Here is a 13,216-nt window from a genome sequence, read left to right as displayed (position 1 = left end):
TGAGCAGCTTTGCCCCCGACGCACCTCTTGGAGTAGCAGGTCGCCGTTGATTTCAAAGGAAAAGTTGCCAGCTTGCATGCAAGCATCCGTCCCGAGGATCCGTGGAAAAGACAGAAAAATGGGAAAAGACAGAAAAATAGCTATGGAAAACAGACCTGGCCCTTCTCTGCCAGCTGGGAGCTCTGGGGCTTTGGTCATTAGTCCGCAGAGCACAGAGCAGTGCTCGGGGTGGGGAAATAAAGCACGGTGAGCAGGAGGCACCGCGGCCGGTGGCCTCTCTCCTGTGTCCCGCATCCAGGGCTGGGAGCCGGGACAAGCAGGGCAAAGCGCAGGGCTCCTCCTAGCAGCCCCTTCCTGAGTGCTCAGTCCCGGCTTAGCCAGTCGGGGTGTCCTCATCCCGCTGGCTGGGCTGCCCTTTGGGGGCATCAGGGGTGGAAGGGAGGAGAAAATTCAAAATTCCAGATGAAATGTTCTGCATTTCCAATAAGCCGAGGTAGGTGGCAGCAGTGCCTCGAAATTCAGGCCAGTAACTCCATCAAACAGCGTCTGCAATCTGGCTGGTGCTGAATGCAGCTGTGAGAATTCGTGGTTTTAAGGTGAAACCTTAGCAGCCTCCTCTGCTCTGGAGATCTTCCAAACCCACCTGGGTGCCCCCTGTGTCCCTGCTGGAGCAGGGGGCTGGACTGGATGGTCTTTAGAGGTCCTTTCCAACCCCAACCGTTCTGGGATTCTGGGAGTGGGTTTTAGCTCTGTGGCCCTTCTGCACCCTGGATGACTCCCTTACGCTGTGTCTCCATCTGAGATATCCCTGAGACGGGAGGGAAATGAGACAACGGTAGCACTGGGTTGGAATTCGGGTTCTAATGGTGGTGAATTTTGGGGCATTACAATATGCGTCTGCAGGCTCTAACTGGGATCAGGGGCCTGGCACCTCTCAGAGAAGCGATCATGACATTTCCAGGATCGATTTCTGATCTGAGTCTGGGAAGAGCTCTGCCAGGAGGAACTGCTCTGGTCTTCACCCAGGGAAACCAAGTGAACTCTGTGTTTAACAGCTAATTTATGAAGCAAACGCCCAAGTGAATAAATGTGAATATTTTCAACGCCTGCGGAGGTTTATTAGGAAATTGGCACAGGAGCTTCCTTCATCTGAGAAGCTGCCAAATTTTACAGGAACAAGTCCACAGCATCAGAGACCTTTGGAGAGCAGAACTGTAGTTTGCTGCTGTGCTGGAGCCTTGCAGGGAGGTTGAGGTCCCCCAAAGAGGCTGCATCATGCGCGGGAGCAGGTGGGCATCACGTCGGTGTTGCCCCTTTGAGCTCCTGGGGGTTTCATGGTCACACCTTGGCCTTCGTTTTAGTGGAGGGGCCGTGGTGAACGTGTTCCCGGGAAGCAACGGCTCTCCTGTCCTTCAGCTCTTCTGTGATGCTGCGGATTTTCGCAGTGACCGGAGACGCCGGCGTGTTCTCTGTGGCACGTGGGAAACCGGGAACGCTGCAGGGAAACAGGCAGACGCTTAGTAGGAAATGAGTGTAACTTGAGAAGAGTAATTTTGTGTAATTTTGAAAGGCTCTGCCCGCCACGCTTTGCGCTGGGTGCTCCTGCAGTGCTGTCCGTGCAGCGGGCGGCAGGTGGAGATCTCGCACTCCAGGCGGGCCTCGGCGTCTGCAAGGATCCCGTGGATGTCCACAAGGATCCTGGCTCTGCGGCTCCCCGCAGCTGCCCGAGCCGGGGCAGGAGTTGCCTGTGGCTTCTTGCGGAGCACAATCCAGGGTGGGTTTCCAGGGGGAAGGAAGAGGAGCTTAAAAGCCAGCGGGTGATGCCACGCGCATCCCTGCGGACCTCTCGGGGGAATGGAGAGCCTGGAGTTGTTCTAATTGCAAATCAATGCCAGTTTTGTGCTAATTTAGGATTGCCACATTTCCTTTATGCTCCTCCCATTTCACACTCACATTTAATTATTATTAATGATTATTTAGAAGTTTATTAAGTAACAGCAGAGCTTTTCCTGGCGCATGCTTAGATAAAATTGCCTCCTCTTAAGCGTTTGAGCATCTCTTTAAATGCGAGTTGCTCCATAGTAGCCCGAGCGTCTTGTTTGCTTGTATCATTCCAGTGTAGAAGGGGGTTCGGAGCGGAGCCCCGTGCACACCAGGCCCAGCTCATTCCTGCAGGGTGGGATTGCCCGCTGGGCCCACAAGGATCAGAGCGTTTCCCCGTGGCTGCGATAGGAAGCGTGTGAACAACCTTCCAAATATCACAGTAGGTTATATGCCCTAAAACAGATTTCTTTTTAAATTATGTATTAAAAAGTGACTACAGATGTAATTATCATGAGAAAATAAGCAAGCAATCCTGCTGCATGTTTTTTTACTAACTCCGTGGCTGTCTTTTACACATTTCTCCTAGGAATTAGCAGTTTTTTTCATTGCCTTCTCTCTAATATGTTCAGTCCTGCCTGCCCTCCAGTGCTACTCTCTGATTCTGGTTAGTCCCTAATTAGTTGGTATCGCTGCCTTTAGGCTACGCATTTATTTATTTCTGTTTTGGGTCTCCATGGTTCTCTTTGAGGCAAAGCCGCCCTTCCCTCGGGGCTTCCAGCCGCCCGCAGGTCGGCGCCGCCAGCTCGCGCCGGGTCCTGCAGCGGCCTCCGGAGCGTGGCCAAGGGCTTGATCGCTCTCGCACCTTGAGATGTGGTTCAAATAAATGCGAAGCACTGGGACGGAGCTGGCAGCGCTCAAACAACTGCAGCTGAGCCTCCTTTTAACACCACCGTTTGGTTTTAATGCCTTTTGATTTCTAAATATTTTCTCTTTGTTTTTTTTTCATGAGGAACATTTGGGGAATCCTCTTCCAGAGAAGCTGGGTGCTGCTTAGTGCTCTGCTTTTGGAAAAGACCATTACGTCTCCTGCGCACAGCACATCTGAAACAATTTTGATTTGTTCCTAAGAGTTCCTAAGTCACTTTTGTCAAACGGCACGTGGTCACCTATAGATCAGATAGAGCCCTTACAGGAAATGAGAGATTAGAGGCTTTTGAAGTGAATTTAGATAGAGGCAGTTGGCCAAGCTCTCAGCTCCACTCGCTTGGTTCTGGACTCGTTCGGTTCTGGACTCGCTTGGTTTTGAAGTCATCAGCCACCAGCCTGGCCTTGCCAGTCTGCAGGAGGAGCTTCACATTGCTCCTCTTGGCATATGAAATCTGGAAATCAGATACAAAGCTGAAAAACAACTTAAAAAAACACCTTTCAAGTACAGAACAGCACAAAAATAGAATTAAATATTTCCTGTGCCAAAATTCTGGCCGGAACTGCTCAGGCAGAAAAGATATCTAAAGCAAACAATTCCTTACAATTAGATATATTTAGAAGTCTCATTGATGTGGGCTTTTATTTCTGTAACACAAATAATATGTTATGATCCCCTTTTTTCCTGTGGAGAGAGTCTTTTGCCATCGTCCGTCTTCAGTTGAAATAATGAGACCTCACGAGGGCTTAGGCGGATGGATGGTAAGAGGAAATCTCAAGTGAAAAATGACCTTCAGAGTAGCAGCCAGTGCCTCTCAGTCTATGCAGTGTGACGTTTCGATTTTCAGAGTAAAAATGGTGTAATAAATATTTACAAGCCACAGTTGGCAATGAACGATTTCCAGCTGCAGTGGCTCTGAGCTGTCAGTGGGTTGCAAAGGGCTTTAGCTGTTGCTGGAGATGTTCCAGGCTCTCGCGGAAGGCCTGGAGGTCGGTGCAGCCGTGGGGACCTGGCGGGCACAGCGGTCGCCCATCCCGTGGCCCAGGCCCACGTTCTCCCCTGCAAGGGGATGTGTTGGCTGCAGGTAGGAAGCCAGGATCTCGTTCAGGAGCTGCATGGATCCTTCTCCTTGCAGTTGACAATCCCTCCATTGTGTCAGCCAACAAACCACGGGCCATAGCGGTCAGCAGGCAGGAGGGAACCAGGTAAGCACGGATCTAGGCCAGAAGATCCCAGCTTAACAGAGGTGCCTCAAACTTCCATCATGCCACATGAGAGACCTGGAATCTGGGAAGAACTTGTGGAGCACACTGAAGAAACCCTAGTGAAATCACCACCTACACCACAGGATCCCTTTGCAGACCCCGAAGAGGCAGTTGGAATAAAGGGGAAGTCATGGTTAGTGGCTAAGGTTAACAGACCTCAGATTAGTTGGAAAGCTCAGGTTATTAAAGCCCAAACGGCTTGTTCCTCTGTTGAACATTTTGTATTCTGTGCTGCAAAAATCATTTTTATTGGGAAAGTTTATACAAGTTTTCTAAAATAAGTTGAAATAAGTTAGGACTGACCAGACGTATTTTTGCCCCTCCAATACTTGTTTTGTGTCATCAGAGGGACGTATCATCATGCCTTCGAACTGAGTTTGCTCCCGGCTGTGTGTAAGTGCAGTGGGTTTGGGGCTGTCCGTGGGAGCCTTTCCCTGCCTGTATGGAAAGTAAGAGGGGACGGGGGAGCAGAGACGTGACGGGGACCATTAGAAACTTCCTAGGCCAGAGGGGATTGTGAGAATGAGGACATAAGAGAGGTGAGAGGTGATTCAAAGAGGTTGGGAAGAAAAGGGAATTCCTGGAAAGGTACCATTTTTGTAGATGCTCTTCTGTGGATTGCAATAGTGCAGGGTGAGGATTAACAACCCATTTTCCGAAAAGGTTGTGTTAACAAAATACAGCATTTATGTGGATGTTTTATATGCTTCTGGAGTTGGATTTACTGGCCTCTTAAAGCTTTATAAGCCTCTCTCTCCAGCTACAGTGGTGGTGGTTCACAGACCAGCTTATTGCTCGGAAAACAGCAGTGCTGCTAATCCCAGAACTGCAATATAGAAACTGGAGGAGTGGAGCGAAGTGCGTGAGCCGCTGCCCGGCGAGCGGATCGCTGCTGCCCGCGCGGCTGCCCCGGCCACCTCTGCAGTTCAACAGGAGCGTGCGAGGCCGGCAGCGCCTCGCTGACCGTGAAAAAACAACACAGAGGCCAATGTATTTGCACAAGCAGGAGAGAAACTTTATTACGTTCTTTCGTAAGCGTACTATATAGCTGCTGGTGGAAAACAGGCTCCCCAGCTCCGCTCTAGAGCCCGAGAATTATGTAAAAGGAAAAGCAAATTGAAGGGAAGACCCCAAGATGCTGCACATTATCGGATTAAATTCTTGTGCTTTGGGGAAAGCAAAAGGTTATTCCTGTTAGCATTAGGCAGTGTGTATCCAGAATGGTTTCCTTGCCGCTTTATTCGAAGTTCTCTGCTGAATCCCCTCTTGAGTGCCCTGTTCTTGTAACTGGCACAGTACAGATGATCTCATGTACAAGAGGGCATTCAGTATTTCTTCTTATGGGTATTTCTTGTCACGAGTAGAAACAACTTTTCCATCTACCGAGTCTTCCACGCTAATGCGAACTCTTCCGCTGCTCAGATGTGCTGTGGAGGGAGGAAAAAAGGACAATCAAGTAGAGGAATTAAAATTGCACTGGAGCTGCGGGGCCTTGGTTGGTTTCTTTCCAAATATCAAAGGGCACCTTGAAATAGGAGAATAAAAGATACAAAGGAGGAGTGTGCAATTTCCTCATGAAAATCTCATGTTAAATTTGGAGGTATGCTTATGTTATATGACAATATAGCAATATAGCAGTGAATCCAGGAATCTCTGCAATTGAGATTTTTCAGATTTCCATTTTTTAGAACTATACTAGGTTCGTGTAACCATTTTGGCAGGCTACTGGTGTCAATATTTTATAATATAAATATCGTATGTTCACGTCTAATTGGTAAAGAATGTCGTCCTAGTGGAGAGACTGATCTACATCTGCGAGACAAAATCCCAACCAAGAAAACCATAGGCTCATTTAATTCTATTTTGTCAATTCATTTTGGCCCCCCTTTACATCAAAAGTTTCTTACCGTCCTTAGGGGTCCATCCGGACATCCTGCAGAAAACAAGATGTTCCATTAATGACTGCCACCCATCTAGTCGGCCGCCCACCCCGTACTCAGTGGGAAACAGGAGCATCTCTCAGAGCAGCCCTTGTTCTTGATAGGTCTGCATGGACCGTTTTCCTCCTGATCTGGAGGTTTAACAAGAGTAAAAGCTGCTCTTGGGGTTTACAGGGCTCCGGGCCTCTGTTTTGCCAGTGCACACAAGCCTATGTGTGCAATCAGTGCAATTACACAATCTGCAGTCAGTTTAACAACCACAAATTACTGCTTTACGATATGTCGCGTCGTTAACGTTATCTAATCTGCATTGCATTTGTGTGTAGCAACATACTGCGAGTCCTGGCCCTCGAGCAGCTGGCGGTACGTGGCGATCTCCTGCTCCAGGCGGCTCTTGATGTCCATGAGCATCCGGTACTCCTGGTTCTGGCGCTCCATGTCGCACCGGAGTTCACCCAGCTGCTCCTCCACGTTGGTGATGAGCGCCTGAATCTGGGCTAGCTGGGCGCAGTACCGCGCTTCTGTGTCTCGCAGGTTGGCTTCCAGGCCAGCTTTCTATAGCAGAGCAGGGTTAGACTCGGTTATCGTGCAGGTTTGTCCCAGGGACAGAGATAAAGGGAAGGGAAGACAGGAAGGTAGGACGGGCAGAACGTGCTGGTTGTAGGTGGTGTGGCGGGGGGCTGCGTACCATGCTGAGCTGCGACTGCAGCTCTATCTCCAGGCCCTGGTACGTGCGTCTCAGTTCTGTGATCTCCGATTTGCTGGTCTGGATCTGCTGCGTGTGCGTGGCCACCTCCCGGTTCAGCTCGTCAGTCTGCGAGAAAAACATACTGTGAAAAGCAAATACAGATTGTCTCAAAACAAAAAAACACGTGTTCTGAAAAAGGGAAGGCCCATCCCAGCTTCCCCAAAATATTGCTTCCTTTGCTAGCCTTCAGCTTTTTTTGTATTATCCTTCTGACTTTACTGTCTTGGTTTGCCTGGGAAGAAGCAATGCTGTTGCTGAGGGCTTCTGCAGTGGAGCTTGTGCTGCAGGTGCCAACAAGCCTCCTGGTGGTGGTGAACAGTGAAAAGACGACGGGCCGTTGAGGTCTCGGGGCCCCTGAGCCTCCCTGCGTGCTGAGCCAAGCGCGGCCGCCACGCACCTGCGTGAAGAACCAGGCCTCGGCGTCCTTGCGGTTCTTCTCGGCCAGCGCTTCGTACTGTTCCCTCATCTCCGAGAGCACCCTGGTCAGGTCGATGCCGGGGGCAGCATCCATTTCCACATTGACTGTTCCACTTAGCTGATTCTTGTATTCTTTCATTTCCTGCACGGGCAGAAGACAGAGGAAAAAAGAGGTTATGCTCTATATTCTATATTGCTCTATATTCTATATTCCCATATAGGTCGTGCTGTCAGGAAGCCACGCAGTTACCCTAGCTATCAAGTCCTGAAGGCGGAACACACTTAGAGAAATTCGCCAGTCCTTGTCCTCATCACAAATACTTTTCATCTCTGTCTCTACACACACACGTATATCCAGGTATGTTTCTTTCACAGGGATTTTACAGCTTATCTCAGTGGTCTGGTACACGCTTCTGCCGGTAAAACTGAATAGTTTGGAATTGGAGAAGTGCTTTATAAGACACAGTTTGGATTCTTTTGAGATCATGGTTTTCTTCTTAATCATTTAGCTGTAAAACCATCATTGTGGTTTGGTTTTCCCCCAAACAGGGAGGGTTAAGTTCTAAATGGAAGGGTTTTTCTCTCTGTGTTGCCAGAGCTCTCACCTCCTCATGGTTCTTCTTGAGGTAGGCCAGCTCCTCCTTGAGGTTCTCGATCTGCATCTCCAGGTCAGCCCTGGCCAGGGTCAGCTCATCCAGGACCCTGCGCAGGCCGTTGATGTCAGACTCCACGCTCTGGCGAAGGAACAGCTCGTTCTCGTACCTGCAATTTTACAAAGAATCAAACATTGGAACCTGCGGAAGTTGGTGACATTTTATGCTGAATGCAGAAGCAGCACAGCACACAGGACACTCCAGTTTTGGCATCTTCTCAGTTTGGTGTGAAGAGCTGATCCAGCTCCACCTGGGGCATGAGAAGAGAAAAGACAATGTGTAGGCACGGGGCTGCACGGAGGAGAGCGGGGCAAGGATCTGGTCACCTTCGCAGTGGGACCTGCTGGGCACCTCTCCCTGTCCCTCGCCTGGCTATAGAGTCACTCTGCCTTAAGTTACAAGCTGTAGAAGCAGAATACCTGCCTGCGGTTTTGAAACACGTTTGAAACACGGCGAAGCCGCCGCCGAAGCCGCACGAGGCTCCAGTGACCAAAGAACATGCTTTCTAGGGAGGAATATGAAATTTCAGCGGAGAGGAAGAGGGAGATGAGGAAGGCGCCGCTGGCGCACTCACTTCAGCCGGAAGTCGTCGGCAGCCAGCCTGGCGTTGTCGATCTCCAGAATGACGCGGGAGTTGTCAATGGTGGCTGCGAGGATCTGGCGGAGACAGACACCACCCCGGTTAGGAACGCGGCACGTCGCAGCGCCCGAGCCCCGCGCTGGGGTGGCTGCCAGCCTTTGAACACGCCAGCAGAGCTTGCGTTAGCCAAACAAGCCCTGTGCATTGCCACAGCACTTTGGTTTGATTCTTATGGCTTTTATAGGGGAACAGCAAGAGAGCTGAGCTCCTCTCCGCAGTGCAGATGCAAAGCAGGTATCTGGGACACTGTTAGTGGACCCAAGGCAGGTTCAGCCGTGGGATGTGAAATACCTTATTCTTGCTGCTTCTCCATGTAACCTTTCTATCTTCTTTCTTTACAAGTTCAAAAGTACTCAGTGGATTAGTGAGAAGATAAGATTTACACATTTAACATAACTGTAGAATAGATTTACACAATACCTGATCATATCTTTGCCCTGGGGAACTATTTTTCCAGACTATGAGATCTACTGTGAGATCTTTTACTGCTTCATTATAAATATATCGCTAATTCTAAACCCACTTAGCCATGCTCATTTTAATTTCTACAAGCTTCACCTTTCCAGGATGACACGTGTGCTTTTTAAATTAAGAAAAACAACCTTGTTTCTGCCAGAAAGCTTGGGTTTGGGGAATCATTTTTTACGTGTAGTCGTTGGGATGGGTGTAGGGAGCCGGGTGTGCAGCGGGGCTCCACGTACCTTGTCCCGCAGCTCCTCAATGACCTTGTAGTAGGGGCTGTAGTCGCGCTCGGGGCTGGTGGGCGCCTGCTTCTGGTACCAGTCGCGGATCTTCACCTCCAGGTCGGCATTGGCCTCCTCCAGCGCCCGCACCTTGTCCAGGTAGGCGGCCAGGCGGTCGTTGAGGTTCTGCATGGTGATCTTCTCGTTGCCGGAGAGGAGGCCGTCGCCGCCGGCCAGGTCGAGGCCGCCGCCGAAGCCACACGAGGCCCCCCAGCCCGCGCCGGCGCCCGCGCCGAAGCTGCCCCCGAAGCTGCTGCCGAAGCCGCCGCCAAGGCCGGCGGCCAGGCCGCCGCCGTAGCCGCCTCCCGCCGAGGAGACATAGCGCGCCGAGGACACGGACACACCGCGGCCGCCGGAGCCGCCGTGGATGCTGGGCGCGCGGAAGGAGCCGCCCGTGCGCACGGAGGAGAGGCGCGAGCTGCCGCCCAGGCCGCCGCCGTAGGTGGAAGAGGAGCTCTGTCTGAAGACTGTGGTCATGGCAGCGCGGGGACACTCGCCTCGTGCAGGAGCAGCAGGAGCAGGAGCAGGAGCGCGAGTGAGTGCGGCCGCTGCCCGCGCTCCCTTTATATCCCCGGTCGCCAGGGCCCCCCCAGCCCTGCCCGCCCGGATTCCCCTCCCTAGGGGCGAGGCCGCCCCGCTCGGCATTCCTGCGCATCCCAGGCCCGCGGCTGCTTCCCGTTAAACAAAGGGCATGATTCAGGCGGCTGGTTTTTCTTGGGGCTACGGTTCTGAAACTCGCAGCCCTCGCATCCCGGAGCGCAAAGCAGAGCGCGCCCGGCCGCGCCCACAGAGCCCTTCGCCGCGCTCGCCCCGCCAAAAAGCCAAGTGCCTTTTAAGTAAAATTCCACTTTCATTGCAAAAGGTGCTGTCATCGCTTCCCCTCATCATTCCCTATCATTTCGACCCATATTCTTCCCACTAAGCATTTGGAATTGCATTTTTCAGTTTTTTTTTTTTTTTACTCCCGTTCTTTGCTCAGAATTGACTTTTAGATTTTGGAAATGGAATTTTTAGCACCTCGTTGCTTGGGGGATAGTGAACATCCCTCAGTGTACAGGGAATATATGATTGAAATAACTCCGTTAAGAGAAAAAATACCAGACTAAATTCCCATTGTTCTGGGGAAGCCTCAACAAGTGGGGTTTAAGGTGAAACTGCTCATTAGTGATTGGTGAGTAAATCTGGAAAATAAGGTGTGGGACTGACTTCTGAAAGTGATGTTCATTCAAACGGGGAGTTCTGAATATCGGTCTGCTTCAGGCCTAGCAGCTTTCTTGCGAAATTCAGAAGTCAGGAATTCGTAATTCTGTTGACTAACCCATTTTAATGCTACAAAATTGTGGGAAAGCAGATTTTGGAGATTTTGTGAGCGGCGTTGGACAGCCGGGGCGCGCCCGGGGCCGCGGTTGCGCGTGGGCGGTGGCGATGGAGCGGCGTTGCAGGGAGCCCCGTCCTCCCTGCGGGGCCGGGTGACATTCCTCAGGTGGAAGTCACCAGCCCTGGTGACAGGAGCGATACGTGACACAATCCTGGGGCTCAGCGGGATAAGAAACTGAGGGCTGGGAGAGCTGGGACAGAGCACAGAGGGGCAGAGCGGTTTCTGGGTTTTAGCCCAGATTGATTTCAACATGCAACTTTAAAGAAAAAAAACAAATGATTGCTAACAAAAACCAGTATTTTCCACAGTTTTGCACATAGAAAAAGACCTCAGGATACAGGGTGGGTGCTGAGAGGTAAACTGAGGCAGGAGTGCGCGTGGGGAGGAAGGATCCCGCGCAGCCAAGTCGTGGAGTCGCTGTGGCTGGAAAAGCCCTTCAAGATCCTCCAGTGTCGTGCGAGCTGCAGCTCGGCGACCTTCTGGGAGTGCCCTGGGCTCCGGAGCGAGGAGCAGGGCTCCCCGAGCCGCGGGAACGCGCTCCCCCTGGCCCCGCGCCATGGCAGGCCGCTTTCGCCATGGGGCACATTAATAGTCCTGAGTATCTCGCCAAATCTCTGCATCTCCAGTTCAGATCTCCGGAGACAAGTTTAGACAAACTCTGCTGAAGGTAAAAAACGCCGAGGTTTCTGGAAGCCCCCTGCAACGTGGCTGTGCTGCCCTTGGCGCGGGGGCTCTGCTGCCTCCAGGCTCTCCTGCCACTTCCTTTCAAAAAATCCAGAAAAACCACTCTGAGAGAAAGCACCCCACTTGAACGGGGCATTTTGCATTCGCTTTTACTGCATCTAGCTTGTAAAACTGCTTGGAAACCACGCTGGGAGAGTACACCTCAGTGCTTCTTCACTAGCCTCCTCCGGCGGCAATGGAGATCCCTATCAGCTCAGCACCCCAGGGAGCAGATACAAAGCTGCTTGGTTTCTTTCTTCTGCAAAGTATTTACTGCTGGGAAAAGAAAAGATCAAAGAGCCAATAAAGATTCTTGTGCTATGGCATAACTCGGAAATCCACGGGGAGTGTGGGGAGCCTGGGGCTTTCTCAGCTTTCTCCGGGGCATCAAGCTCAGGACCTGGGGCCAGCTGAAGACTGCAGGGCAGCTCCGTGGTCATGGGCTCAGCCTCTGCCCTCAGCTAACACTTACAGAAGCCGTCTGTGTTTAGCTCAGTCTACATCTAGCTGTGCCTCTGCTTACAGCCACGCTAGGCTGAGTTTAATTTTGGTTGCTCGCTCTCCATGTTAGCCATGCTCATTGAAAGTTATTTACATTTCCCTAAATTTTTAGGCTTGGAGTGCTTTGAGGTTCATAACCTCTCACCATTTTAAATAACTTCTTCAAGTTCTTCCTTACTTCTTTATTTCTTTTTTTTACTGCCTCTGTATCAGATTGGATTGTTCTCTGCATTGTATATCGAGCTGTTTTCTGTAGCTGGAGCGTGAAATGAATCTAGAGAGTTTTCTTCTCACAGTCTCTACAATGAAAGTGAAGTTTATGACTTGCCAAAATAAAAATGCATTTTTAGGCTTATACCTTTGTGCTGTTCTCACTCTGATTTCTTATCTCGTGTCTGTCCCAGAGCCTGCGTTCGTGGCACAGAAGCTCCTTGCCCTGTCACGCTGCTGCAGAGGCTCCTCGGGACACTTCCTGACATGTCCCTGCTGAGCGAGCGCTCTGATTCTGCGCTTGGATTATCATGGTTGACACAGGGCAGCCTCTCCTTCCACCCAGACAAAGAGCCTCTTTCAAGAAGCAGCTTGTTTATCATCTCCGGCTTTTGTTGATAAAACCATCACTCACACATCCCATACCTTTAGAAAAGCCTTTTCTTTTTTTTTTTTCCCTGAACCAAGAAGTAGGTTATATGCGTGATTTTATGTTAAATATTTCTCCAGAAAGGCTTCATTGCCCAACAAATTTTGGACAACATCACTAATATTACAAAAGAACTTTGAATTAGGATATCCAGACAGCATTTTCAAGATTGTTTCCGATCTCTTTCTGAAGCCTCCACTTCAGAAAGATCCAGCTTTTGGATCCAGACCTGGTTGCAGAGCCCCTGAGTCCAGCTGCTCTTCCCCGCTCAGACCCTTCCTCTGTATCGGTCCGTGTTGAGTCAGGCTTTTTGGGGCTGTTCTTTGCTGTCATAGTTTTCAGCGCTGGGACTTGCCAGACTTGCAGGGGCTGAGCTGGGCCTGTTGGTGTCAGGACTTGAAAACGGGTATTGACAGGTCCCCTGAGTCACGGGCACAGCCCCGGCCCCGGCTCCGGAGCCCGGCACCGTCCTTGCTCCGCACACATTCCACTGTGCTCAAACTAGCAAGGACAGGAGTGAAACAGTTCAGGGAGCAGGGACCGAGGAGTGGACGGTGTCTGCAGCAGGGTGGCTGCTGCGAGGGTGCGTGTCGGGGACCTGCCCGCAGGGTGAACCCCTTGGATTTGGTCCTTTGCCCCAGATCACTCGTTACCCGAATGCCACCTCCATTCCTTGCAAGTGGGAATGCCGTGCGGAAGCTGCAGCCCTGGTTTGTCTTTCCTTTGCTTTGCTTCTAGGGCGCTGGTGGGAATGGTCAGTGATGTGTGTGCGAGGGGAACATTCCCATTTGGATCCCTGTCCAGGTTTGGGAATGAAAG

General features: G+C 51.1%; 1 protein-coding gene across 1 annotated transcript; it reads right to left on the bottom strand.

The window, feature by feature from the left end:
* Positions 1-5,339: 5,339 nt before the first annotated feature.
* Positions 5,340-9,632, bottom strand: LOC112948986 (keratin, type I cytoskeletal 15-like). The gene is made up of 8 exons (XM_026041353.1): positions 9,114-9,632; positions 8,347-8,429; positions 7,725-7,881; positions 7,100-7,261; positions 6,643-6,768; positions 6,289-6,509; positions 5,922-5,947; positions 5,340-5,441 (listed from the first exon to the last, which is right to left on the bottom strand). Exons 1-8 carry the CDS (start codon positions 9,630-9,632, stop codon positions 5,353-5,355), a joined length of 1,383 nt encoding a protein of 460 aa, XP_025897138.1. The 3' UTR covers positions 5,340-5,352.
* Between the last annotated feature and the right edge of the window lie 3,584 nt (positions 9,633-13,216).

The sequence above is a fragment of the Nothoprocta perdicaria genome, unplaced genomic scaffold (genome assembly GCF_003342845.1).
Source record: "Nothoprocta perdicaria isolate Ctin4 unplaced genomic scaffold, notPer1 scaffold_283, whole genome shotgun sequence".
In the NCBI taxonomy this organism is placed as follows: domain Eukaryota; kingdom Metazoa; phylum Chordata; class Aves; order Tinamiformes; family Tinamidae; genus Nothoprocta; species Nothoprocta perdicaria.
This window is presented reverse-complemented; position numbering and strand designations above follow the sequence as displayed.